The sequence below is a fragment of the Callorhinus ursinus genome, unplaced genomic scaffold (genome assembly GCF_003265705.2).
Source record: "Callorhinus ursinus isolate GAN/ISIS: 27379988/994484 unplaced genomic scaffold, GSC_fseal_2.0 scaffold4, whole genome shotgun sequence".
Classification (NCBI taxonomy): Eukaryota; Metazoa; Chordata; class Mammalia; order Carnivora; family Otariidae; genus Callorhinus; species Callorhinus ursinus.
Genome location: NW_027397066.1, coordinates 32020257 through 32047909, shown reverse-complemented (window position 1 = coordinate 32047909; position 27653 = coordinate 32020257). Strand labels below are relative to the sequence as shown.

General features: G+C 39.6%; 1 protein-coding gene across 9 annotated transcripts in view; it reads left to right on the top strand.

The window, feature by feature from the left end:
* The window catches only part of TMEM156 (transmembrane protein 156), a 65848-nt gene that overhangs the window by 25729 nt on the left and 12466 nt on the right, over positions 1-27653 (top strand). For 4 of the 9 annotated variants that reach the window (XM_073891537.1, XM_073891536.1, XM_073891535.1 and 1 more), the window contains 4 exons: positions 10344-10613; positions 12059-12319; positions 15287-15406; positions 17321-17554. In XM_073891537.1, coding sequence (XP_073747638.1) covers positions 10344-10613; positions 12059-12319; positions 15287-15406; positions 17321-17554 — 885 coding nt within the window. Of the gene's footprint in view, positions 1-6827; positions 6967-9550; positions 9653-10343; positions 10614-12058; positions 12320-15286; positions 15407-17320; positions 17555-27653 lie in introns of those variants that run through there. The other 5 variants (XM_025886946.2, XM_025886947.2, XM_073891540.1 and 2 more) reach the window with 4 other exon arrangements.

Here is a 27653-nt window from a genome sequence, read left to right as displayed (position 1 = left end):
TGTGTGCCTCAGGCGCTCTTCAGACTGCTATTTCCATGCTATCTGTTCCCCCCGCCCCCAGGTTGTTTGCCTGCCTTCTCTCCAGGAGCAGGGCAGTGTCCTCCAGGTTCTATCTCAGCCAAGCCTACTGACCTTTCAAACTCCAGGCTTTAAACCCTCCTGGTTGCAAGAACTCACGGAATTTAGCCCCTCTCATTTTCCAAGCCCAGCACTTTGGGGAATCATTCTCCTCGTACATTCCCCTGTGTGCTCCCCTCTCTCTCTCTCGCCCTTCTCTATGACCATGGCTTCTTCCCCTCCACAGCACCCGCGATCCATTTCTCCCCTAAGTCGTGTCTCTGCCTCTTCTCTCCCTTTAGTTGTGGAGTTTGTTCTGTCAGTCTTCAGGTTGATTTCTGGGATAATAGGATGATTTGATAGTTATCTAGTTGTGTTCATGGGATGAGACGAGCCTAGAGTCCTCCTACTCTGCCGTCATCTTCCCTTTCTTCCATTTGACTTTTTTAGATTTCACATATAAATGATATCATATGGTAATTGTCTCTATCTTATCTCACTTAGTATAATGTGCTCAAGTGCATTCATGTTGTTACAAATAGCAGCATATTCTCCTTTCTCATAAGTAAATAATATTCCATTGTATATGTAACACATCTTCTTTATTCATTCACCCATTGATGGGCACTTGGGTTGTTTCCATATCTTGGCTATTATGAATAATACTGTGATAAACATGGGAATACAGATATCTCTGGGAGCTCCTGTTTTCATTTCCCTTGGATATCTACCCAGAAGTGGGATTGTTGAATGATATGGTCTATTTTTAATTTTTGAGGATCCTTCATGGGGGATAGACTAATTCATATACCAACAGTATATAAGGGTTCCTTTTTTTTTTTTTAACCACACTGAGAAATTTAATTTAAGGTGGTTTTGAGACAATGTGCTATTAGACACCAAGCAGAGTTAAACACCAATTCTCTCTGGGGGAAAACATCTTCAAATCAGATCTCGAATAATTTCCTAAACAAAATTCTAAGGAACATGAGTTGCTATCAAAAATCATAAAACACAAAGACTTAATAGACAAGAGTCAACAGAGACAAAAAAGCAGAATCAGATCTTTAAAGAATCCAGATTGGGGTTATGAGATATATAATATAAAGTAAGTATTTAGTTTGTTTCAATAAAAATGGTATCAAAAAGTATGAGTAAGAAACAAGACTATTAAAAATAACCAGGCAGATTTATGGATCACTATATTATACACCTGAAACTAATATAACACTGTATGTTAACTATACTGGAATTTAAAATTAAATTAAATTATTAAATTAAATTAAATTAAAATTTAGTTTAAAAAATATAATCACATAGGGGCACCTGGATGGCTCAGTTGGTTAAGTGTCTGCCTTTGGCTTAGGTCATGATCCCAGGGTCCTGGGGTTGAGCCCTGCATTGGGCTCCCTGCTCAGCTGGGAGCCCACTTCTCCCTTTCCCTCTCTCTGCTGTCCCCCAACCCCTGCTTGTGCTCTCTCCCTCTCTCTCTGTCAAATAAATAAAATCTTTAAAAAAAATGTGTAATCAGGTAGATTTGAAAAAGAATAAACTCAAAATTCTAATTATGAAAATATAATAACATGACATAGAAATACAAGGAATGGAATAAACGGATCAGACACAATTGAATAGTGAATTAAGGAATGGGAATATAGATCTGAATAAATTAATGAGAATACAGCACAGAGAGCCAGAGAAAGAGAAAATATGAAACAGAGGTTAAGAGACATAGAGAACAGAGGGAGAGATCTCTAACTGAGGCTACCAAAGGAGAGAAGAGATAGAATGGGGAAAAGACAATGTTTGAATCCTCAGATTCAGGAAACCTAACAAGTCCCAAAGAGAATAAATACAAAATTCCATAGAACATGAAAACTAAAGAGCTCTTAAAAATAGCCAGAGATAAAGACTGATTGTCTTCAAAGGAACCAGAATTAGCCTGGCAGCTCATTTCTTGAAAGAAACAATGAAATTCAGAGGCCAGTGGAATAATGTCTGCAAAGTACTGAGGTAAAATTAATGTCAAGCTGGAATTGTTGAGTTGTACATTTTCTCATGAGTGAAAACAGAGAGTTTACAATCGGCAGATTTTCAGTGAAGGAATTTATAGAGAATTAACTTAAGGAGAAAAACTATGATCTTAGAAGGGAGGCCAGAGATGCAAGAAATGGCCAGGAAAAGACCCTTAATAATTATAAGCATGTGGATATATCTAAATAAATCTTGAAAAGATTAACTGCATGAAACAAAAGTAACTACTCAATTGTGTGTCAATGATAAAACAAGATAGAGCTAAAATGCTGTACAAAAATAGCATTCCCTTCAGAAGCAGTAGGTGAGAATCCATTCCGTTGTCTTTTCCAGCTTCTGGAAGCTGCCTGCATGCCCCAGTTTGTCTTCCTTCCATCTTCAAAGCCAGCAATGGCCTGTTGAGTCTTTGTCACGTTGTGTTACCTGACACAGATTCTTTTGCCTCCCTCTTCCACACTTGTGATTATATAAGGCCCTTGGATAATCTAGGATAATTTCCCTATTTAAAATTTTTTTTTAAAGATTTGTTTATTTATTTTAGAGAGAGGAGGGAGGAGCAGGGGGAAAAGGAGAGACAATCCGTAAGCAGACTCCCCGATGAGTGTGGAACCCGACACAGGGCTGGACCCCAGGACCCTGAGATCATGACCTGAGCCGAAATCAAGAGTCAGCCGCTTAACCGACTGAGCCACCCAGGCGCCCCGATAGTTTCCCTATTTTAAGATAAGTGCAGCAGCTTACTTTCATTCCATCTTCTGCGTTAGTTTCTCTTTGGCAGGTAATGTAACATATTCACAGGTTCTGGGAATTGGGATATGGCTATTATTCTGTCTATTAAAAGTGAATAATCAAAAAATGAAAAATGGGCAGGCACTAGTAGTAATGTTAGAACTGGAAAAGGACAAAGTAGAAATTTCAAATGTATTAAGAGATTATTATGAATAACTTTAAGTCAATAAATTTAAAACATTAAGGACATATTTATAGAAAAATATAACTTACCCAAACCTACTTAGGAAGAAATGGAAAACTGAAGAGTTGTATAACAATTAAAGAAGTTGAGCCAATGGTTTAATACTCCCTGAAAGAAATACTAGGTTTCAATAATTTTACACGCGTGTTCTGCCAAACTTTCAAGAAACAAATTAAATAGATAAATGCAATTTTATAATAAACCTTTTCAGAAGATAGAAACAGGAACATTGGGGCACCTGGGTGGCTCATTCGGTTAAGCATCTGCCTTTGGCTCAGGTCATGATCCCAGGGTCCTGGGAGACTGCTTCTCTCTTTCTTCCCCGCTCATGTTCTCTGTTGCTGTCTCTGTCTCTCTCTTTTCAAATAAATAAATAAAAATCCTTAAAAAAATGGGAATATTTTCCAATTTATTTTTTAAGGCTAGTTTATCTTGGTACCCTAACCTTACAGGCCAATCTCAGATAAAAAAATTTGGGCGGTACCTGGGCGGCTCAGTTAGTTAAGTGTCCAACTCTTGATTTCAGCTCAGTTCTTGATCTCAGGGTCGTGAATCCAAGCCCTTAGCAAAGTAGGAATAGAAGAGAACTTCCTTAAAGTGATACAGGTCCTCCAAGAATGATTATATGAAATATTATCCTCAGTGATGAGACATTCTAAGTATTCTTAAGATTGAGAGCAAGCAAGGATGACCTCTCTCAACATGTCTATTCATTGTGGTCCTGGGGGTGCTGGCAGTGCAATAAGAAAAGTAAAAGAAATGGGACACCTGGGTGGCTCAGTCAGTTAGGTGTCTGACTCTTGGTTCTGGCTTAGGTCATGATCTCAGGGTTGTGAGGTCAAACCCCACTTCAGGCTCTGCACTCAGTGGGAAGTCTGTTCAAGAGTCTTTCCCCTCCCACTCCCTCCCCCTCTGTTCCTCCCTCTGCTCGCACACATGTATGCTCTTTCTCTCTCTCAAATAAATAAAATCTTAAAAAAAAGTACATGAAATTAATGTATAAGGATTGGAAATCAAGCAATAAAGTTTTTATTATTTACGGTTGCTATGCCTATCTGCATAGAAAGCCTGAAAGATTTATAAGAAATAAAAGTTAATAAGGAAGTTTATAAAGTGACAAAGAATAAAATTGATATTCAAAAGTTAATTGTATTTCCATATATCACTAACAAATTGAAAACACATTCCTTAAAAGATCCTGTTGGCACTAGCAATGAAAGGTAAGGTACCTAGGAGGAAATCTAACAAAAGATATATGAGACCATCATGGAGAGAATTTGGAAATTTCATTGAAAGATATCAAAGACGACCCATATAAATAGAGAAAGAAAGCAAGAAAAAAGTGAGAGGAGGAACTCAGTATCTTATCTTTCTTCTCCAGGGGATTTCAAGATTCAAGTCAGAGTCATAACTAGGTTTTTCACGGAACTTAACAAGCTGATTCTAAAATTTACTGGAAAGAGTAAAGGGCCAGGAATAGCTAAGACACTCCTAAAGGAGATGAACAAGTGAGGGGACTTTTCTTATCAGATATAAAGGCTTTTACAAAGCAAAAGCAATTAAGTCAGTATAATATCTTTGCCAAGGTAGAAAAATGGACTGATAGAACAAAATTGAGATCCCAGAAACACACTCATATATCTATGGATACTTGATATATGGCAGAGGCATCTTTCTAAGTAGTGAGGAAAACATAAACTACCCAATAAATGCTAGGGCAATTGATTATCATGTGTGGAAAAATTAATGTGGCTTCCTACCCCATACTGTACCCAATTCCGGATAGATGAAGAACATACATGGGGGCGTCTGGGTGGCCCAGTCAGTTAAGCATCTGACTCTTGATTTTGGCTCAGGTCATGATCTCAGGATCATGAGATGGAGCCCTGTACTGGGCTCTGGGCTGGGTGTGGAGCCTGCTTAAGATTCTCTCTCTCCCTCTGCCCCTCACCACTCACATTCTCTCTCTCTCTCTCTCTCTCTAAAAAAAAAAAAAGAACATAAATGTAAAAGGCAAAACTTTAAAACTTTTAGAAAATCTTTTTAACTTTAAGGGAGACAGATTTCTTAAATAAGGCACAAAGCACAAATTGTAAAGAAATGATTGATAGCTTTGCTGCGTTCAAATTAAGAGCTTCTTTTAACTAAGAGGTCATAAAGAAAATGAATTGATAAGGTATAATCTATGAGAAGATATCTTGATAAAATAATTAAAGAATTTCTTGGGACACCTGGGTGACTCAGTTGGTTAAGTGCCTAACTCCCGGTTTTGGCTCAGGTCATAATCTCAGTGTTGTGAGATCAAGCCCTGTGTCAGCTTCTGTGTTCAGTCCTGGAGTCTGGTTGAGATTCTCTGCTTTTCTGCTTCCCTCTGCCCCTCCCTGCTCCTGTACACACAGGCGTGCTCTCTCTCTTTAATAAATAAATAAAATGTTTTTTAAAAAATTAAGAAAATAAAGAACTTCTTAAAATTTTAAACAGAAAAATTAAAGAACTCCTAAACAGTAATAAGAAAAAGACAAACAGGGGCACCTGGGTGGCTCAGTTGGTTCAGTGGCAGGTCATGATCTCAGGGCCCTGGGATCGAGCTCCGCATCTGATCTCTGCTCAGCAGGGAGTCTGCTTCTCCCTCTCCCTCTGTGCTGCCTCTCCCTCTCTCGCTATCGAATAACTAAAATATTTAAAAAAAAAAAAAAAGAAAGAAAAAGACAACCTAATAGGAAAAATGGAAAAGTAGAAAAAAAAAAAGAAAATACATTTTTAAACCATACTAAGATTCTATTTAACACCCATTGAATTGGCAAAACTTGAAAAGCCTTGGCCAAGATGTATGTCATTGGGAACTTTTATACATCACATGTAAGAGTATTAATTAGTACAATCACTTCATATAATGATTTGACATTTTCTTGAAAAATCAAAGATGGGGATGCCTGGGTGGCTCAGATGGTTAGGCATCTGTCTTTGGCTCAAGTCATGATCCCAGGGTCCTGGGATCCAGCCCCGCATCGGGCTCCCTGCTCGGCGGGAGGCCTGCTTCTCCCTCTCCCGCTCCCCCTGCTTGTGTTCCCTCTCTCGCTGTGTCTCTCTCTGTCAAATAAATAAATAAAATCTTTTAAAAAAAATCAAAGATGCACATACTGAATACCCAGCAATTTTACTCAGTGTGTATACTAGAGAAATTTCTGTATTTTTGTACCAGCAGATACGTTTATGAATATTCATAGTAGCATTATTCAAAAATACAATTTATTGAGATAAAATTTACATATAATAAAATACTCTCATTTTAAGTATATAGTTCAAGGTTTGACAAATGTTTACACAAATGTGACTAGATAACCACAACCAAGATATAAAATTTTCCAGCACCCCCAAAGGTCCCTCTTTCTCCTCTGTATAAGGACCCTTCTCCCACTATCAATATACTTTTCTATTTTCTAGGATTTCATATAAATGGAATAATGAACTATGTAATCATTTGTATCTGGCTTCTTTCCCTTGACATAATGCACTTGAGATTCATTTTGTACATGTTGTTTGGATCAGTATTTTCTTGCTTTTTGTAGCTGAGTAGTATTCTGTTATATAGATATGTCAGGAATTGCTTTAATATTCACTAGTTTTGGGCTTTTGGATTGTTTCCAGTTCTTGGCTATTACAAATAAAAAAGCTGCCATGAAAAAACATGTACAGGTATTTCGATTTTTCTATTTTTTTTAAGATTTTATTTATTTATCTGACAGAGAGAGACACAGCGAGAGAGGGAACACAAGCAGGGGGAGTGGGAGAGGGAGAAGCAGGCCTCCCGCCGAGCAGGGAGCCCAATGCGGGGCTCGATCCCAGGACCCTGGGATCATGATCCGAGCCGAAAGCAGAAGCCTAACGACCGAGCCACCCAGGTGCCCCTATTTCGATTTTTCTTGTGTAAATTCCTAGGAGTAGAATTATTGGGTTATATACTAAGGGTATATTTAACACATAAGAAATATAAATCTGTTTTCCAAAGTGGTTGCACTATTTTACATTCCCACCAGCAATGTATGAGGGCTATGGTTCATAGCAGCATTATTCATAACAGCAAAAATAGAAACAACCCAAATGTTTACTGTCAGAAGAATGAATAAATTGTGGTTTATTCGTTCAAAAGAATACCACAGACAATTAAATTAACCATAGCTATACGCAGCAACATGACTAAAACATTAAAAAAGGCTAGTCATAGATGAATACATAAAGTATATTACCTGTATATATATACGTGTCTAAAGCATGCTAAATGAAACGATGTTATTTAGAAATATATACATTTTGGAAAGACTTTAAGATAAAGCAAAGGAGTGATAAACACAAAATTCATGATAGTGGTTAACCTCTGGGAAAGGGTATGTAGGGATGGAAAGGGATAGGGTGCTTGCAGATATTGGTAATATTGGTAATACTGGTATTGGTAGTATTGATATTGGTAATATTGATATCATTAATTTGCACAATAGATACATGGTGTTTATTATTCTTTAACTGACACCAACATTTTACATATGTTTATATATGATAAAGTTTTATAATAGAAGTTAAAAAAGAAAATAACGATAGTTGATGTTTCTTTAGTCTTACTCTCTGGTTTTCTTTAAAAAAAAAAGATTGACTTGAGCATTTGTCCTATATTGTAATATATTTTCCTAATTCTATTTAGTATTCTGTACACTTATGCTGGGAGATTGCAGTTATAGTATGGGAAGAATTCTGGAATGCATTTCTATCTATGGGAGTAAGAATTTAGATATCTGACTCCCAACAATATTAATAGCAGTAATTAAATTCATATATCCTTGTTTATAGAGATGAGAATATAGCTCACCTGATAACAAAAATGGTTGAATAGAATTCATTATTTCTTAAAATTATACCAGGGAAGGATATATCTTCTATTTATTTCCTTTCCAATTGAATTATTTAAAACTAAGGTTTAAAAGCCATCATAAAATGACCTCATTTTATATAAGGGATACAAATATAAAGGATATATCATTAGTTCTAGAAAGCCTGGATGGTCACTTATTGGATAAGAGGACAGTAATACAGACAGTAAAAACTTCTCTCTCTCTATTTCCCTATCTTGGTTGTATCATAGGATTACAAGTTCAAGAAATGGAAAATTTTATAAGATCAAAAATGCCAGTGAGTAAAATGGAAACATGGCAAGAAATGTTTTTGTGTGTTTTGGTAGTGTAAAAAAACCATAGGTTATAGAGTTCCATCAGATGGTAAATTTCTATGTCCTTCCTGACATTATTACCAAAGACAGTTGTTTTAAAAATTAGTTATAATTTGATCACAACTTTGTCTATAAATATATTAAGACATAAAATTGTGGGTTTGAGTAAAATACCATCTTCTCTCCCAAAAAAACCTTTATAGCAACTCAAGTATGAAATGTGTTTATCGCTGGAAATCACATGTGAATTATTACAGAAACAACTTCAGATGTAGAGGGCTGGTAATAAGCCTCTAATTTTATTAAATAAAAATATAATCATCAGCAATGAGGCACTTATGGAATTACTATTAAAGTACAAATTCCACAAGTAAAAAAATCTCTAATATCAATCAATTGCCTGGTTTTCTCTTAAGATTGAACTAAGTTCTATGACTAAGAGTGATCGTAAGAACTAAAGTGATTCTTTCATTGTGCTTCACATTATTTAGAAGAATTACAAAACTTATTTTGCCCTATATGATTACACAAGAAATGGTAAAGAAAGCCACGTAAAGGTACAATTGAGCATGTAAGTTATTTTCTCATACTAGCAAATGATTGTCAGACTAGGGATACCTGAGAGAAAGGTTACCTATTCCTTAAATGATATTACTGCTAAATAGGGATTCTCAATTTTTATACAGTGAGCTTTAATTACTTGTATGAATTGAACCACAGATAATCCTACCCTAAATGAAGGGTATGGGATTTGAATTATTAATTTTCGCTTTGGAATGTAGGTTCAAATAGTTTTAAAAAGATTTATTTATTTATTTGAGAGACAGAGAGCGTGAGCATGAGTGGGGGGAGGGGCAGAAGGAGGGAATCTTCAAGCAGACTCTGCACTGAGTGTGGAGCCCAATGCAGGGCTCGATCCCCTGACCTGAGCAGAAACCACGAGTCGGTCGCTTAACCGACTGAGTCACCCAGGCATCCCTACAGGTTTGATTTTTAAATAATATACATTTGTGCACACTTCAAAAGTGTTCTCATATGTACTATACCACCTGATGCTATGATAACTGGTTAGCAGGATCTAGAGTTACTATATCTATTTTGCTGATGAGAAAACAAGACTTACAGAGATAAAGTAAGCAGGATCTAGAGTTACTATATCTATTTTGCTGATGAGAAAACAAGACTTACAGAGATAAAGTAAATTGTCCAAGTATCTTGCCTGATGACAGATATAGCAGTAGAGTCCTTATCTTTTACTTTGAATGCAGTGTTCTTCCTTTTGTATCATCATTTCCATACCTGATGTTTGTCTTCAGACAAAAATAAAAATTATGATGTCGTCCAGTTAAATTTCATCTTTGGAGGTTCACGTAGGTTGAATGATGGCTACCAAAGATATCCTGTGCTAAAGCCTGGAACTTGTACCTGTTACCTTACAAGGAATAAAGGTCTCTACAGGTGTGGTCAACTTCAGGATCTTGAGATGGGGAAATACTTCTGCATTACCCAGGTGGAACCTAAATCCAATCACAAGTGTCTTATATAAGATGGTTATAAGAGAGAGGCAGAGAGAGATGACACAGAAGAGTAGAAGATAGAGACACAGAGGAGAAGGGAATGTAACCAGAAAGTCAGAGATTAGAGTGATGTGGCCACAAGCCAAGGAATACCAACAGCCAGCAAAAGTTGGAAGAGGGGCAAGGAGCAGAGTCTTCTCTGGAGCCTTCCAAGGGATGGTGGTCATGCAAACATCTAGATTTCAGACCAGCTAAATTGGTGTTGAACTTTGGCCTCTAGGACTTTCTCAGGAGAGAATGGTGAAAATGTTAGGGTTTCCAAGAACACCTCTAGTTCTCTTCTCTGAAAATTAATAGGGAATGTTTACAAATCTTTAAAAGAAATATTTAAATGAAGATGTTGTTAATTCATATAAAAACAATCTTGTCACTGACAAGCTGAAATATACTGTATCCACCTAAGAAAAACTGAGAGCTTATTGTGTATTTATTGGAATGACAAAACCTCAGAATATAATAGTAAATAATTTTTTTTCCTTTATAGGAAATATATTGGAGCTATCATGTCTGGAAGTGTGTTTGCAACCTAATTTCAACTATTCACTCCGCTCTTTAAATTTTTCTTTTGTGACTTTTCTGAAACCAGTAAGAGAATCTCAGACTATTATGGGCATCTTTCTAAATCACTCCAACTTTCAAAACTTCACCAGGATTTGCCAAGGCATCACAAGTGAATTGAAAATGTGCTCCTCATGTTTAGCTTGTGAGTCCAAAAAAAGTCTGGATTTTATTTCTCAGGAACAAACATCAAAAGGTAAATGTAAAGTGATAATAAAGTTTATCAAGAATAAATTACCTTAGTCTGTTAAAAAAGTAATAATATATTCCAATTTAAAATCCAAAGGTATCAAAACCCTCAGCAAGTGTGGCTTTTGATGAGTGACTTGTAGGGCTTTGGGATATTACTTATTCTTGGTTTACTTTATCAAAAAAAAATATCTGCTTTTGAAATACATCAAAATGCCACCATAATTTATGTACATTCGATGGTTAAAGGAGTAGTTAGCAAGCTCTCTTCAAAGGTATTGAATTTTTAAAAAGTAAAAAAGTAAAATCAAAGTTGGATTTTCCAAGAAATCACTGAATTTTTGACACATTTGTACCTTCTCCTGCCTAACATGTATCCACTGTATTTGAATTGCCTTTTTGCTTGTCTAAATGTCCGCTCAATGTTGGGGACTTTGTCTTTGTTCACCATATTTCTAGATCTTAGCATAATGCCTGACATCAGGCACTCAATATATATTTCTTTAATGAATAAACAAATGAAAGAATAACTATGTATTATGTGTAATGTGTAACTGAATCTTGCATCTATTTTGAGATCAATATATATTATTTAATTAAATCAAATCAACTTGCATCATTGAGAAATTAAATAACTCATTTGTAGTCAGAAAATACACTAGTGGCCTCAGGCCCAAGCATCAGATTTATTATTTATAACCCGTTCGGTGAGATTGCTTCCTGTATCACACCATATTGGCATCTTTCCCCATTCTTTCAGAATGGGAATGAGATTTCTTGGCATTGACTTTGGATGAAATATAAAAGATCTATCTTTTTCTGGGTTCTTACTTAAGTAGTGCTGTAGCTGTTGCAGGGTTCTGGGTCAAATTCACCAGAAAGCAAGTTGGGGAAATACCTTTATGGTGCTAGAGAACTAGGAAGTGTTTTAAGGCTTGGTAACTCCAGATGCTATTTCTCTGCCTCCTGGAAATGTAGGATAGTGCATTGATAAGTTATGTCTGTTACTATGTCTGTGTAACATACTACCTTGAAACTCAATGGCTTAAAACAATGGCAAACATTTCATTCTTTTTTTCCCTTTCCTTGTGTTCTTTCTGCCCTCCGCCCCTCCTCTTCCTCCTCCTCCATCTCCTTCTTCTCTGGCTGGCCAGGACTTCGGAATGGGCGTAATGGGGGCATTTCTGGCTTGGAGCATTATAACCTGTCCCACAGATCATCAGGGAAATGTCTATATTTTCTTTGAGATGCTCCAATTCTATTTCAACCCCACTCTTATCTGGTTTTCACAATCTTAAAAAAATGTAGGCACTTTGATCGTTATTTTTAGTGCAGTGAACTTATTTTGACTTTTTTTTTGTAGAGGAAGGATGGTATTTAGTTTTGAGTGGTGTGTGGTTTCTTACTACGCATTACTATTTTGCAAGTAACATTTTCTTAATCTCTTTCTAGTTCTTATCATGAAAGGATCAACGGAAGTGAAGGCAAATGATTTTCGTTCACCTTGTCAACATTTTAACTTCACTGTAGCTCCTATAGTTGATCCCTTGGAAGAATATAACATTACTTGTAATCTAAAAACCCACATGAGAAGGCCAGCAATCATGGAGGAAGATTCACCCAAGGAAAAGTCTATGAACCACACTTGTAGGACTATGGAATACCTGAATAATTGTACACATCTTTCCTTGCACCTAGAAATGGATGTCAAAAGTAAGTATTTAAGGAAGTTAGAGGAAAAAGAGAATTGGAAACAAAGTTAAATAAAGGCTAACACATTAACTTCATTAAAAGTTAAATATTTGAAAAATTTTGTTGTTGCAATAATATGACTGGGAAGAACGCTAGTCCTTTTATCTGTTCATTTTTTCTTTCAAAATCTGCTTTTCCTGAGGTCTAGCTGGACTCAGAAGCAGAGGAGGCATCTGTGGGTTGTGATTTGAGGGACACTAGAAAGACCTCAGAGTAACTTTGGACATGCCTATTAGCTGTGCTTGAAGCAACACTACCACACCTGGGTATTAAAGGCTGAAATTTATTTTTAAATATAAATATCCATGTACATTGTGACGGGCTATTAAAATCATATTTTGAATTGACTTATATCTTCTCCTAGAGTCAAGAACCAGGACTGAATAAAATGGGATTTTTGATAGAAAGTCATGGAGATAGGCAGGGTGCCGATGAGGCACTTTGGGTCACTGGATAGGTCTGAGGGAAAGGTAGGCATCCAAAAGATCAAAATCACATCTATCTTACTTCTAAAGCTTATTAGCTTCCTCGACACCCTCTTCGGAATTACCACGGTTGATCCTTTCTACTAAGTGGTGTGCCCCACTTTACCTAGAAAGTCTATTTTGGAAGAGTATTTTATGATATAACCACTTAATCCGTGCCTACTGTATGCCAAGCAACATGCTAGCATCAGGGATCCAAAAACAGATGAATGTAAAACAATTGAGCATGTGCATCTGGTGTTAACACGTGCAATGGTAGAGTCAGTTGCTGGGCTTTGGGATCTTCCAGACATATGGAAACCTTTCCTATTGCCTTAGAATGCTTTTTTTTTTTTTTTAAAGCTTTACTTTTTTTAAAGGTAATTATTTAAAAAATATTATAATTTCAAGCAAATACAACCAAATAATATGTATGCATTTTTACAGTAAAATAGAAGGCTTCAAAGGAATTTCACTTGTGAGTCAGTCTTCAGGGCCCCACGGTCTCTGCAATTAAGGGTTATTTCAAGGTTGTGTGTATGTGTGTTGGGTATGGGAGAGGATCTGAGAAGATCTGAACAGAGAGGTCAATTCCCTTGGGCTCAGGAGTGAGTTGGAAGGTAGACTTTGGAAGGATGGCATAGAGAAGGTGACGGCGATGAAGTCTGGAAGGTAAAGTGGGTTGGATTATAAATATTAAGATCATATTTATTTCCACACATCCATCTAATTGCTTTTTATGTTTTCTAAAACATAAAGGAAAAAGAAGCATTTCCAGAATTATGATTTTCAGAGAATTTTTTGGGTCAAGAAAAAAAATCCGTACGTGCTGGTCAAAGTGAAATAGTAGTTAACAACTTCCTTGGGTCCATAATTCAGAAAGATCACAGTGACACACACATATATAGTCTTGTATTCTAGAAAAATTATATTCATTTGCCACATGTAGAAGATTTAAAATTTCCTTATATTTTACTCGGCTGGGCAGAGACTAAGTCGATCTCCCTTAAAAGCCCTGTCTAGCAGGGGGTGAAAGTAAATTTAGTCCAATCTGGTAAATTTACTCTGGAACAGTAATTTAAATTGTCTCTTCAGATTTTTTTTTTTCAGATTCCTGTCTGTTCTCCCTTGCTCCTCTCCAAGATGACTGCCGGGATGGGGGGTAGGTGGGCAGCTGGGCTGTGGGGACACATACTCTTCTGCTTTTGCACTGGTGCTTGGGTGGGTGTTCTGGCTGGCCTGACCCCAGCTGTGCACATTCTGCTGTTGCTATATAAAGTTGGTGAGTGCATGGCTCTTTTTTCATAGCTTGATCATCAGTGCCCAATGACACCTTGGTCATTGGGCCCACTGTGGCTCTTGCTGGCACTCTAAATCTTCTATTCCAGTTAACGAACTGCATACTTTTAATTTGCTGAGCGAGGAATGCAAGTTTGCAGCTGAGTGGCATGGGATGATTTTGGGAAGGCTGAGTGCTGCCATCCCAGTCAACTTTTACCTTTTCTGCATTCTGCCTCTTTTCTAAGTAAATGTTGGATGGCTATATAATGTACATCTGCCCATGGGGGTGGGTCCCTGTGAAAGGGGTACCCAGATGATGAACCTCACAAGGGCAATAATCCAAGGGTATAAGCAAGTTATATATCCTGCTAACTTTGAGAAAGTGCTGTGTTTTGTGTACAAGGAAGAGGGTACATAGGGTGGCTTGGGAAGACAGTAGACAGTTATGTCTTGGACATGATGAGGTCACCTTCCATTATGTCACTGATTCCTAGGTCTGCTGGCCACTGTATCTTTATGGGAGCAAAGGAGATGGTGCTAGACGATTGCTGGATGGGGACTATCCTTCCCATGTGCCTCACTGTCATTTGAATGAACAAGTTTTTACCTAGGGTTACTGTGTGTTTAATGAATGTGTGCACGTGATCTGATCCTTGCAGTGAGGGTCTGTGCAGAAAGGGGTTCTGAGTATTCATCTGCATTGGCCTTTTATATGGCTCAGTCCAACCTTTTCTCTTTGTATGTCTTTTTTCTTTCCTCTCCATCTTCCTTACACTCTTATCTCTTTGTCGATTTGAGGGCATAATTTTTGACTGTGTGGCCCAGGGCCACCGTTGTTATTTACAAATGGCCCTGATTCTGAGACTCAGCTTGTTGTAATCTGAGCTTAGTGATAGCAACCACAAGGAAACTAACACCTACATGACCTATAAGTGAAATTAATCCTAGAGTCTTGGGATCAAAGGGATCCCTGGAAGATCCCTGGTCAAATTTCTTCATTTAATACACTCACTTAACATATCAGGGAAGAAATCAGGAGGGCAAACGACACTATACCAGGGATGATTATATGTGGAGTTTTCGGTTAAGGCCAAAATATGTAGTAGAACACCACCACATCACCATATGGCTTCTCTCTGTTGCATCATTTTATTGTATTTTTATAGTGTTTTTTTCTTTGCAGATTTCACTTGTTCCATGAAGATCACTTGGTATGTTTTAGTTCTAGTCGTTTTTATATTTTTTCTCATCCTCACTCTCCACAAAATACTTGAAAGCCACAGAAGAATGTGGAAATGGCGGAGTAAGTATTGAGGAATAAATCCATTGCTTGGGACAGTCCAGTTAGGATCTTCTCTATAGATGTACGTTCTTTTTCAATTTCAATTTATCATTTATTGAGCACCTACTGTGTGTAAGTGGCAGTTCTAGGTAACCCGGGGAATATAAGCATAAGTGGGACACAGTGTCAGCATTCAAGGAGGTTCATGTGTTTTTGTCTACTTAGACAAGCGAATAGCAGGGGAGGCGGGGCAAGGAGCTGAAGGGGGCTGGAGGTTGAGCAGAGGCTTAGTGGAAGTGAAGGGAGAAGAGAGGTAGAAGAATAGGGTGGTGATCAAGAATTTCAGAGTGGGAGATCATGAGCAGAGTGGCTCTAAGTGATGAATGGGAGGAGTCAATCTTTAATAGGTGTAAGGGTGTCAGTAGATTTTTGGCGGGGTGGAGCTATAATGTATAATTGGAAATCAGGCAATGGGGGTGATATTAAAAATATTGAGTATGACCCAGGCATCCACCTATCAGGATGGACATTGACTTATGGCCCTAGTGGTGTGTACCCACGCATATACCAACCCCTCTGGTGTGTAACCCATGCATATACTGGCTGAACATCAAACCTGAGGAAGAGGGGGGAGGGGTAGAGGGCGAGGGAGAGAGAGAATCTTGAGCAGACTCCACGCCCAACACAGAGCCCCACACGGGGCTCCATCTCATGACACTGAGATCTCAGACCTGAGCCAAAATCAAGAGTCGGACACTTAACCGACTAAGCCACCCAAACGCCCCTGTTGCAGGTATTTCTAAGAGCAGTTTCATATCAAGTCTTGCCATTGATACCTTAGAATATAAGGCTAATATATAATAACATCATCAATATTATATATTTGTAGAAGAGCCATTTTCAGAGTGTTTTCACAAGGTTTTTTTTTTTTTAATTAGATTCTCCAAGTACTTAAACAGGGTGTGTACTATTATTTTCACTTATAGATGGAAAAAACCCCTGAGCCATAGAGAGATTAAGTGGTTTTTCCAAAGTTATATAGCTAACAAAAGGTCAGAGTCAAGACCTAGGGTCTTTCTAGTTTTAAAAATTATATTAGTTTAAATAAAAATGTTATTTGCAAATGTTGCACATTTTTTAGTTTCTTCATCCATTTTTCCATATAACTGCATGTGAGGAAAGAGAGACAGAAGCCAGTTAGAAAAAACCATCTAGAGGGGCACCTGGGTGGTTAAGTGGCTGCCTTCGGCTCAGGTCATGATCCCAGGGTCCTGGGATCGAGCCCCGCATCGGGCTCCCTGCTCAGCAGAGCCTGCTTCTCCCTTTCCCTCTGCCTGCCGCTCTGCCTACTTGTGCTCTCTATCTCTTTGTCAAATAAATAAATAAAAAATATCTTTAAAAAATAAAAAGAAAAAACCATCTAGAAAGCAATAGTGGAGAGTGAACATTTTATGAACATCCACCCAAATGACAGGCTTAGTGGCTTTTGAAGGCTTGCCTTACAAATCCAAGCGTATAAAGTAATGAAACATGTCACACTATTTAGGACATTAAATATTATTAAATATTAAATATGCATTAAATATTCTGTATATGTCTATGTATATTAATGTAAGCAATATAATATTCTATACATAAGAGCTGGTGCTTCTCATTAGGGGAGACAGCATGATAGCATTTAGGGTAGTGGAGAAACCACTTGTTTTAGAAAGATCCTGTGTTTGCTCATGGAAAATAACTTCATGAGGAAAGCCCTTAATGTCTTGTTACTTCTGGCCCTGTTGTGAATGGCCCATTTTCCTTGGTAATCCTTGGAATCAACATGGGGAATATATATTAAGAATGTGCTTTTTATCATTTAAATATTTCATTTCTTTTCTTGGAATAGGTCATAAATACAAACCTACCTCTGCTCTCTCTCTTTTTTTTTTTAAGATTTTATTTATTTATTCATGAGAGACAGAGAGAGAGAGAGAGAGGCAGAGAGAGAAGCAGGCTCCCAAGGAGCAGGGAGCCCGATGCGGGACTTGATCCCAGGACCCTGGGATAATGACCTGAGCCCAAGGCAGACGCTTAACCATCTGAGCCACCCAGGCGCCCCTACCTCTGCTCTTTTAAGAGGACAGGATTCCGAGGAACTGCGAACATTGAATGTGCGGGTTATTTCAGGTGAGTTTTGTGACGTGCCAACAGAGCACGGCTTTGAGAATCCCAGTCCTTCACCGTTTTCACTATAGACCCAAGATCGAATGATCTAAGCTCATTTAAATTAGCCTTGTATCTGGAAGAAAGGATCTGTGGGCAAATGAAATCTAGTTTAATATGTCTTATTATCAGGGGACAGTTACGATCAAAACTAGCTCCTTAAATAATGGAAAGTTTGCCTAATTGGCAAGAAGAAATTCATGTGAGTAGGCAGAGGAGAGAAAGCAATAAGGAAGAACCCTCAGATTTATTTTTAAATGAGACAAGATACCATTATTCCTCGGAATTGCAAGAAGTAATTGCAGAGTGGGCATGGCTTTTTTGCTGGAGCTTTCACTTAGCAAAGGGTGTCATTGTGTAACGAGAACTTCTAATAGCCCCAATTAAAAAGTCCCCTGTCCTCTCCCGAGAAACAGAAATGGAGGAAGGGAACCCTAATTAGAGCAGCTAAGGGAGCTGTTAGCACAGACGCTGTGGTTCGATCTCCTAATTGCAAAGCCTCCTTCTGAATTCAAGCTGTCAAATCATATTAAAAAGGAAGAGAGGGAGATTGGGACGCGGGCAAAGTGCTCTTCTTCATCAGGACGATGTCATCTCCTCGACTCTGCAAACCGCGGCATGATGAGTGATGCTTCTACAGCTCCTTGCGTCCAGCTGGTGAGCAGGCTCCTTCAGACTTTGTGAGACGTCAGATAAGGAGGCTTCAGGTCTGGTGTCTAAATGGTTTTCAAAAATGCAAGGACGGTGAACCAAGCCCGAGGCGCCCCCAACAACTGTATTGTAGCCACATGCAGATCGGCACACCGTTTCACTGGGAACTCTGCTCCCAAGGCTTTTCTTATCTATTTAAATTAGCAGGGACTCAGACCCCTAGCTTGAGGAAAAATGGGATTGCGTGCACCTGAAGGACTCAATTTTAAAAAAATTCGGACTTTCTGTTCTCCGCGTTAGCAGTATTCACTGATGGCTAATAATAAGCAGTAGCTGAGTGATCATTTGATACCAGCTAAATGTGGAGAACGTTGATGGAAGTTTTGTGTGGTCAGTGACAGTTTTGTTTGATTAATGGCATTAAAATCAGAAGGTTGTTTCCAATGCCCAAATTCATCTTTATAGGGAGAAAACGGCATTTCCCCTGTTCTTCCCTCTTACGTGGGCCCCAGGCCTGACATCCATGCACCGGGAATGTTTCAACCTAGTTCTGCTGAGCCTTTTCAGTGGCCTCGGGAATCCTGATCCTTGCTCTTTTCAAGACATAATTTTGAGCACTGCAGCTTTGAGAAAAAGTCCATAGTCCCCCTGTCAACTCATATAATCGGGGGAATCACAAATTTAAAGTACTGGTTAACCACAAGACTAACCTCACAAGTTGTATTTATGAGCCTTTGATTTTCATTCACCAGAGGAAACGGACTCGGCCATTAACCTAGATGCAATCCCCCCCCCCCCTCCTATTATAAGTTGCTCTTTCTGAGAGAGAAATGGGAAAGAAATAATGTCTCCCTCAAGTGCCGTTTTTAAGGCCTCTCTTTGTCATGATCGATTATAGGCCGCAGTGAGAACGTAAGGAGAAAACGCGCCAGCATGGTCCTCTGGCGGAGCAGTAACACGAGTACAAAACACGGTTCAAAGGGAGCAGTGACTACAGTCCCATTCAGCAAAGCAGCTTGCTATTGTCTCAAGCTGTACGTTCCAGAATGTCCCTCAGGTTGTTCATGTATTACAAAGGAAGTGTTGTTACACACGTTCACGTGGAGGTAGACAGGCTCACACCCTCAAAAGGACGAGAGAGAAATAAAGCGAGATGACCCAGACCCGGGCCCCATGTCTCAGATCACAGCGAACATGGGCAGAGTAAGGCATCTCCTCCCTGCAGAAAGCAGTGTCACAAAGAATCAAATCCCAAGCTTTAACAGGACTCCAGTATTTTCTTCCTTGCTTTGAGAAGCGTGCTGGCTTCTGTTGCCTGTCTTGGCATGAATCTACTTTACGTTTTATTCAGTCGACTGTTATCTTCACACAGGTGATGATTCTCTTATTCAGCTTTGGATCCTGGTCCCCAGCATAATTTCTGGCACATAGTTTGTGCACAAAAGCTTGTTAAATCACACAAAGCCTAAGGGGAAATGAGGATAGAGTCAAAAAGAGCAGATGAGCAAGGAATTTATCTTGGGGTTTGGGAAAGATGAAAACAAACAGCCAGAGAGTGATCAGAGGGCACATAACTGGACTTCATTAAAGAATATATAACTCTACAGAGTTGCCAAGGACGTCAAAGAATCATGGAATACATCGGCCATCTTGAAGAAGAGATTTGGAGAACTATGCAAAAGGCAATTTGAAATGTATCCCTGGAAACAGTGTTTGAAGGGTTGGTCACGCTGGGAGACCAAAGTCAGGGGCAGGAGCAGTGAACTAGGACCCCAATCGCTGGATACAAACAAGAGCAATCAACTTGGCTGGCTTGGCCGAGAGGAAACCTATTGGAAAACTGGCAGGTAACCCGTAGAAACACCAGGAAGGTTAAGCATTCAGAGGTTGGAAAATGAACAGGAGTTAAAGGGGGCCAGGCAGCCAAGAGTACAGCCAAAGTCACCATGGGAATGGTCTGGTGGTGTCACCACCGCTGGACATTCCTCTGAGCTTCCAGAGCTACACCCTTTGACCTTCCAGCTTTGCATCACTGTCCAGGATGGCGAGCCCCAAGGAAGGGTATCTGGCTGACTGAGGGCAGGCCACAGGTTGGTACTCTGGGTGCCAGGAAGCAGGGAGAGGGAATATCTACCCCTCTGGCTTCCTGCATCTTTGAGAGCACCCCAGAGATGGCCTCATGTTGGAGAGCCAATAACTAAATATCTAGGACGCCAAGTATCCAGGACTAGAGCTTCCACTGACTCCTGGTGCTTGGGTCAGTGAAGGGGCTCCTTTCATCTCTCCCCTCTATGTCCACTAAACATGGTGAAATCTTGAAAACTTGAAATTCTTCACCTTCAACTACTCAACCAAAATCTGTTGAACCCCAACTCAGGATCAGGCCTTATGCTCCTAAGCACTGATAAGACAGTGGCCCAGACCAGCACAGTCTCTGCTTTCACGGAGCTGATGTCCCCGTTAGGGAGATTCTCACCCCGCCCCCATTGCCTTAGAAGAAGGGAAACCTAATTAAACTATACACATTCATTAGGCGACTTTCATAGACAACATTTTATCTCATTTCACAAGAATCTCGCTTTTTTCCTGATGCCAAAACCTGGAACTAAGAGAGTTTAAGTAATTGACCCACAGCCTGTTCCTGGCCGAGTCGGGTTCAAACTCAGGTCTGTCCAGTGGGCTTTCTGGCAAAGCGCTTACGGGCTGTGGTGAACTGGGGAATTTACTCGTGCTGGTTCAAGCCACAGATCAAAACTCACCCTGTTCTTTTACAGTTAACACTGGAAACCGAGATGAAACATTTTCTCTACGCTGTAGAAGGTTGTAGGAGCTTGTGTGTGACAGTGTGAGTCACCCTCAGAGTGACATTTAGCATTAGTGAAATATTTTTTGCAGTTAATGTGGGTAGGTTCTTAGGGACCGCGAAGGAAAGAAAATGGATATTTATTGTGAAAGAGAATTACTAAATGCCAAAAGGAAGTGGATGACCCAGTAATTTGTATTACCCCAAAATATAACTAATGGCAATGTAAAATTATAATTTGCAACATGTTTACGGCCAGCATAATGAGGACTAAGCCGGTTTCAATTTTCAGCAGGAGAAGATAAATTGCCCGTGCCAGATGTCCCACAACCAGGCAAAATAACATGGAAATTTAATTTTTACTTGCTTAACTATAATATTTATGACTCAGAGTACAGATTTGGGTTCATAAAACAGTAAAGGTTGGAGCCATCTGCTTGATTACAGAACAGAGCAGAATGCAGAGGGTGACTTTTTTTTTTTTTAAGATTTTTTATTTATTTATTTGACAGAGAGAGAGAGACAGCGAGAGAGGGAACACAAGCAGGGGGAGCGGGAGAGGGAGAAGCAGGCTCCTGGCTGAGCAGGGAGCCCGATGCGGGGCTCAATTCTAGGACCTTGGGATCATGACCTGAGCCGAAGGCAGATGCTTAATGACCGAGCCACCCAGGCATCCCTGCAGAGGGTGACTCTTGATGCAGGAAGAATTTCTTAAGTGTGAAGAAGAATCTATAGGCAGAATATGATGATTTGTTCTAACTCATCCATTGAATGCCATTATGCGATAGCCTTTTGTGCTAGGTCTGGAAGACCTGATGATAAAACATATACAGATCAACATCTTCTCCAATCTTTGTGCAGATTCTCCCCACATGGAGCATCCTGCCTCCCATACCCCTCCCTGCAGACCTGCCCTCCTCCTACCCTGCCTTTGTCTAGTTCACCCCAAGCCTTGCTTCTGATCTTAGCTTGACTGACCCTTCCTCAGGGAAGTCATATTGGACCTCCTAGACTAGGTCAATCCCCTTCTCACACATCCTCAGAACACCACACAGCTCTCTCTGTGCCAATTGTCACTACTGTTATATATTATATATGTGTGTTATTATTGGATTGACGTGGCTCCCATGAGCCACTGAGCCCCTGGAGATCAGGGACTCTGCCTGATAATATTCATCACCACATCCCCAGCTCGTAGTGCAGTGCAGATGAGGGCACAGAGTAGGTACCTAATAAATATTTGTGAAGTAAATACACCTCTACATGGACTATGCAGAAAGAATGCCTGCTGCTGTCTTACAAAGACCCTTCAAAACCTTCCCCCCCAACCCAATTATAACTTTTAAACTCTTCATCAGCTTCATTCCTTGGAGTGCTAAGGATAGCCGCAGTGTGAATGAGCTGGGAGCTGAGACAAGGGCTCAGAAAACTGGCAGCTGTCTGTTCTCTTTAGTTGTTAATTCTAGGTAATTTTGCAGTCATGTACTTTCCCACCCTCATCTGATTTTCACACTGGCCAGATTTGGAACAGCTGAATGGTTTTAGGATCACTGTTAACGATAACAGATGGAGCTCTGAACGTAGTAGAAAGTTGGCTCCTTGAATAATGGAAATCTATTTTAAGCTACCATAATTGGTTCTATTAGCCCCAAAAAGCAACTAGCTATCTTGGGCTTGCACAAAACGGCCCAGGTTTTTATGTGATGCAAAGGTCAGAATGATGAATAGCAATGTTGAAGTTCTGCATTCCTAGGGCAATAAGAAGAACTAGGTCTACGGCCATCCCACCCTGAACGCACCCGATCTCGTCTGGTCTCGGAAGCTAAGCAGGGTCGGGCCTGGTTAGTACTTGGATGGGAGAAGAAATAGGACTGGAAGGGTTTTTTGGAGCCAGATTAGAGAACTGACTAAGAATCACCAAACCATTTGAAAACGTCCGCATCCACTTTGACTATAGTAATCTGTGAAGATTAACGTGAATTCCTTCATCTCTGGAAAAGCTCTTATAAGGAGAGCAAGTACTTTGTGGGCAACAGTATAGACATTATTGCTATTGTCACCACGGAATCATGGCTGAACCTCCCAAAGTACAGGGAAGGGAAGGAAGTGCTGAGGTCCCCACTTCCAAGGTCAGCCATCCATAGCCCCCCCTTGCTGAGCGCATATTTGGGTCCTACCCAATTTCGAGAAGGCCCCTCAGGTGGGCTTGAAAAGGCGCTTGGAAAAATACTCTGTTTTGCACTTGGTGGTGTGGAAAGTACATCAAAATACACCTTAATTACCTCATTTACCCTTACCTTTAGTTTCTTCCTTGTAGCTTCAAGGCAGCCACACGGGCTTTGCTAAAGTCACGAAGAAGTTCAGGCATCAGTACACACTGCTGAACCTTTAAGGAGAAGGCGCAGGGCGAGGGCCCTGGGGGGGGGGGGGGGGGGGGGGTGCTGCCTGGCTGCTCCACCCGCAAGGCAAGGCAACACAGGGGCCTCACGTTGGTGAATATACCTGGTCTGAAGCCTTCCTTCAGGCCTGCGGGCTCAGCCTCCTGCAATGGCGGCCCACCAAAAAAGATCCACTGTGTGATCCAGCTCACAAAACAGGTTTATAAGAGCAGAAGGCAATACAGTTGAGAGAAAATATGGGCCAAAACACTTCTGACAACTAACACGTGTGCCCTCTCTGCTTAGACAAAACCATGTGGGAAGTTGAATCACCGCCAAGGCTTGTTTGGGAGGTCTTAAAGGTAGAGCCCTTTGCCAACACAGTTTGAAAGGCCTTCCTCCCCATTTTAGGGGTAGCCTGATTGGCTCATTTAACACAGCACTTTTCACACTTAATAGGCTTTGGCTTGGGAATGATTTCTGAAGATAACTTTGCACATTTCTGTTGTGATTATGAGTTGATTTTATAGACCAACTCTCAGAGGACAATCTTATTTTTCTTATTCCCAACTTCCTAGGTGGCACCCCAGAGTTGACTTCTTGCCCTGCTTGTACCCACACATTTTTATTAAGGAAGATGAGGCACAAAGAAGTTAGATGGCATTCTTTCAGTCATTCAACACATATTTTTCCCTATCATGTGTCATGCTCCAAGGTTGGTTCTGGGGAATATAGTGCATAAAATACAGTCTTTGTACACGAGGAGGCAGACAGTAAGCAATTACAACAAAATTGGGTAAATTCACCGTTGGGATTATATATAGTATGGGTATCTAGCCCTGTTTACCACTCCTTGTTCTGTTTTTGTTTCTAGCTATTTTAACTTTCCAATTTCATAACCAAGTAGAGCTGAACAAGTAGTTTTGGAAATACAAATATAAAAAATTGATGGGGCAAATTCTCTAAGCAGCCAAGAGATCCTGGCTAGGATGAAGAGGTTTTAGATGTACCTTCACTGTGGGAGGTGCACCTTGTCTTTGACATGAAAATCATCAGGAACAAAGTGAAGAAAACACCTTGCAAGTTTCCATGACTCAGTGGGAATCAAGAATTACTTTGGAAGGATGAATTGAGGTTAGATGCCAGATGTCATAGATAAAAAACACTTTTGAAAAATGACAGAGATCTAGAAAAAAAAAAGAAGAAAAAGAAAAGGAAATATCAGAGGGCAACCTGGACGATGTCATGGGCATTGTGACAGGGGTTTATTCAAGAACATGCGGCATGGAGTCTTATTTTTAATCAAAGTTTCTACTGCTGGAAATTCATTTTGTTCTTTAGATTCAGCCAGGTCAAAACTCATCCTGAGGTTCTTTTTAATTTTTTAGGCTTTTCTGAGGTTCTTGAAAAAAAGTCAAAGAAATGTTTGGTTCAGACCTTTGACAAATTCATGAATAGACTTCTGTGAAGTTTTAAAATATTCCTGGCTGCTTCTGCTGCCTTAACTAGTGTTGGTAAATTAATATTATTTGAAAGAAATTCTGTTTCCCAGTGTAAAACTAGAAAAATATCCCACCCATCTTAGCTCTTCTGAATAAGGCATTAAAATGACATATATCCTACCTTTTTGCCTTTTTATCAATTTTTCAGAAGTTTTCCTAGTAGCATATAAGTTACATGTCCTTGGATACTAGGAGAAACAGAATATAATGCACCACTAGATAGTTATTTTGGACTAACCATCACTTTGACAGATAATAGCTTTCTGTAGTAAATTATGGTTATACCCTATTATAAAACATCAGCAAACCAAATGAATAAGCAAATGATGAGCGGTTTAGCTTTCCAAGCAAAAGAGCTCTGTTAATTTTCTTTGGTAATTATTTAATTTCATGAATAGGCTCTTTTGGTATTTTAACTTTAAAAAAACTGTCTCCAAATCTCAAATTCTGGACATGATAAGATACTTTGTCAAAGATTGTCCAAGCAATTATCTGCATGGTAAGTTCATTCTGAAGGCTTAATATGCATCAGAATCAACTTGGATGTCTGTACAATTTCAGGCTCCTGGACCATTTTGAAGGGAGATTATAATTCAGTAGATTTGGGACAGGGTTCTAGAACCTGCATTTTAAATTCAGCTTCTTGTGGTTTGCAGGCCAAAGTGATCCGTTGATCACTTTATTTGTTTTCTATTGTTGTGTGACAAATTACCACAAATTTCATGGCTTAAAACACACCTTTGTTATTTCACTTTCTGTGGGTCAGAAATCTGGGCATGGCTTTGCTGGATCTCAGGGTCTCACAAGGCTAAAATCAAGATGCGAGCTGGCCTATGTTCTTATATGGAGGCTCTACTCCCAAGCTCATTTAGGTTGTTGGCAGAATTCATTTCTTTGTGGTTGTATACTGAGGGCCCTGGGTTCTCACCGCCTGTCTGCCAGAAACTGCCTCAGGACCTAGAGGCCACCTGTAGACTTCTGCTACCTGGCCTTTCTAGAGACACTTCACGGCTCGGCAGTTTGCTTCTTGAAGTCCCACAAGAGAGCCTCACTAACTTCCGGGAGGGCCCAGCCTTTTTTGTAAAGGCTTTTACCTCATTAGGTCAGGCACACCCAGAATGGTCTCTCTTTTCAATAACTCAATACACCCGCAAAAATCTCATCTTTGCCATATAATGTAATCCAATCACAGGAGGGAAATCCCATTCATGGTCCTGCCCATGCTCAAGGGATGGGAATTACAAGGGGCATTCCACCAGGGGGTGGGAAGCTGGGGGGCTGTCTTAGAGTTCTGCCTACCACACCCACCCTCTGAGAAGCACAGATTTAGGAAGACAGAATCACAGCTTCCTAGGAACTTTCAGTGTGAGACAAATAGGGATGAGGGAACTAGCCCCGTGGATGTGGTTTGTACTTACTGACAATAAGGTAAAAATAAAGGATGCTAAGGGGATCCAGTGAAATGGGTCTGTGAGGAGGAGAACAAGGAGATGAGAGCTTTGTGTCCAGGTAAAGACTGGTCTCATTTTCTCACCTTTGTCCTAACCAGTCAGGAAAGCTCTGTCACTTACCGTTTAGAAGGCCAAATACTCTGTAAGAAGAAATTCTAGCTTTGGTGGTTATTTTAGCATTTCCATAGGAATGGAAGGGTCTTCAATGTCTGTGGAAATGGTCCCCAAAGGGCATCTATTCCTGTTCCTTAAAGAGCACTTGCTACTTTTTAACATCTCTAATTAAGATGGATAATTTTCTGGAAAAATTGACAAAACCTGATACCAGAAGAAATAGAAAATCTAAACAAAACAATTATCATAGAAGAAATAGAAAATTTGTCAGTTATCCCTGAAAAAGTAACAGAAAGAACAGTTCACAGGGGAATTTTGACCAGTCTCTACAACACTGATATTTCCAATTGTATTTAAACTGTTATTGACCATAGAAAAGAAGGATGTTTCTTAATTCTATTGTGAAATAAACATTAATAACATATAAAGCTAAGAAAGATTGTGTCTAAAATGAAATCATTGAGCAATCTTACTCATGTATATCTATGCAAAAATTCTGAACAAATATTAGCAAAAGAATCCACTAGTATCACAGTATAAAAACATATATATATATATATATATACACATACATATACACACTCCTACTATGACCAAGAAGAGCTTATTCCAAGAATATAGGGACAGTTCTCCGTTAGGAGATATCTATTAATGTCACTCATATTAATAGATCAAAGGGAAAATTTGGTTATCTCTATACATCCTAAAAATGCACTTGACAAACTATAATGCCCATCCTTCATAAAACTCCCAATAAAAATAAGATAAATAGGTACTTCCTTAACATGATAACATATATCTGTCTCAAACAAAACCCCAGAATCATACTTACCAGGGAGACACTAAAAGCATGTCTGTAAAGCCAGGAATTTTCAAGAATGTCCACTGTTGCCACTTCACCTACCATTGTCCTGAAAGTACTGGTCAACACAATTAGGTAAGAGACAAAGATATCTGGTTAACAAATTGGAAAGGGAGGGGCGCCTGGGTAGCTCAGTCGTTAAGCGTCTGCCTTTGGCTCAGGTCATGATCCCAGGGTCCTGGGATCGAGCCCCGCATCGGGCTCCCTGCTCGGCAGGAAGCCTGCTTCTCCCTCTCCCACTCCCCCTGCTCTCCCTCTCCCGCTCCCCCTGCTTGTGTTCCCTCTCTCACTGTCTCTCTCTC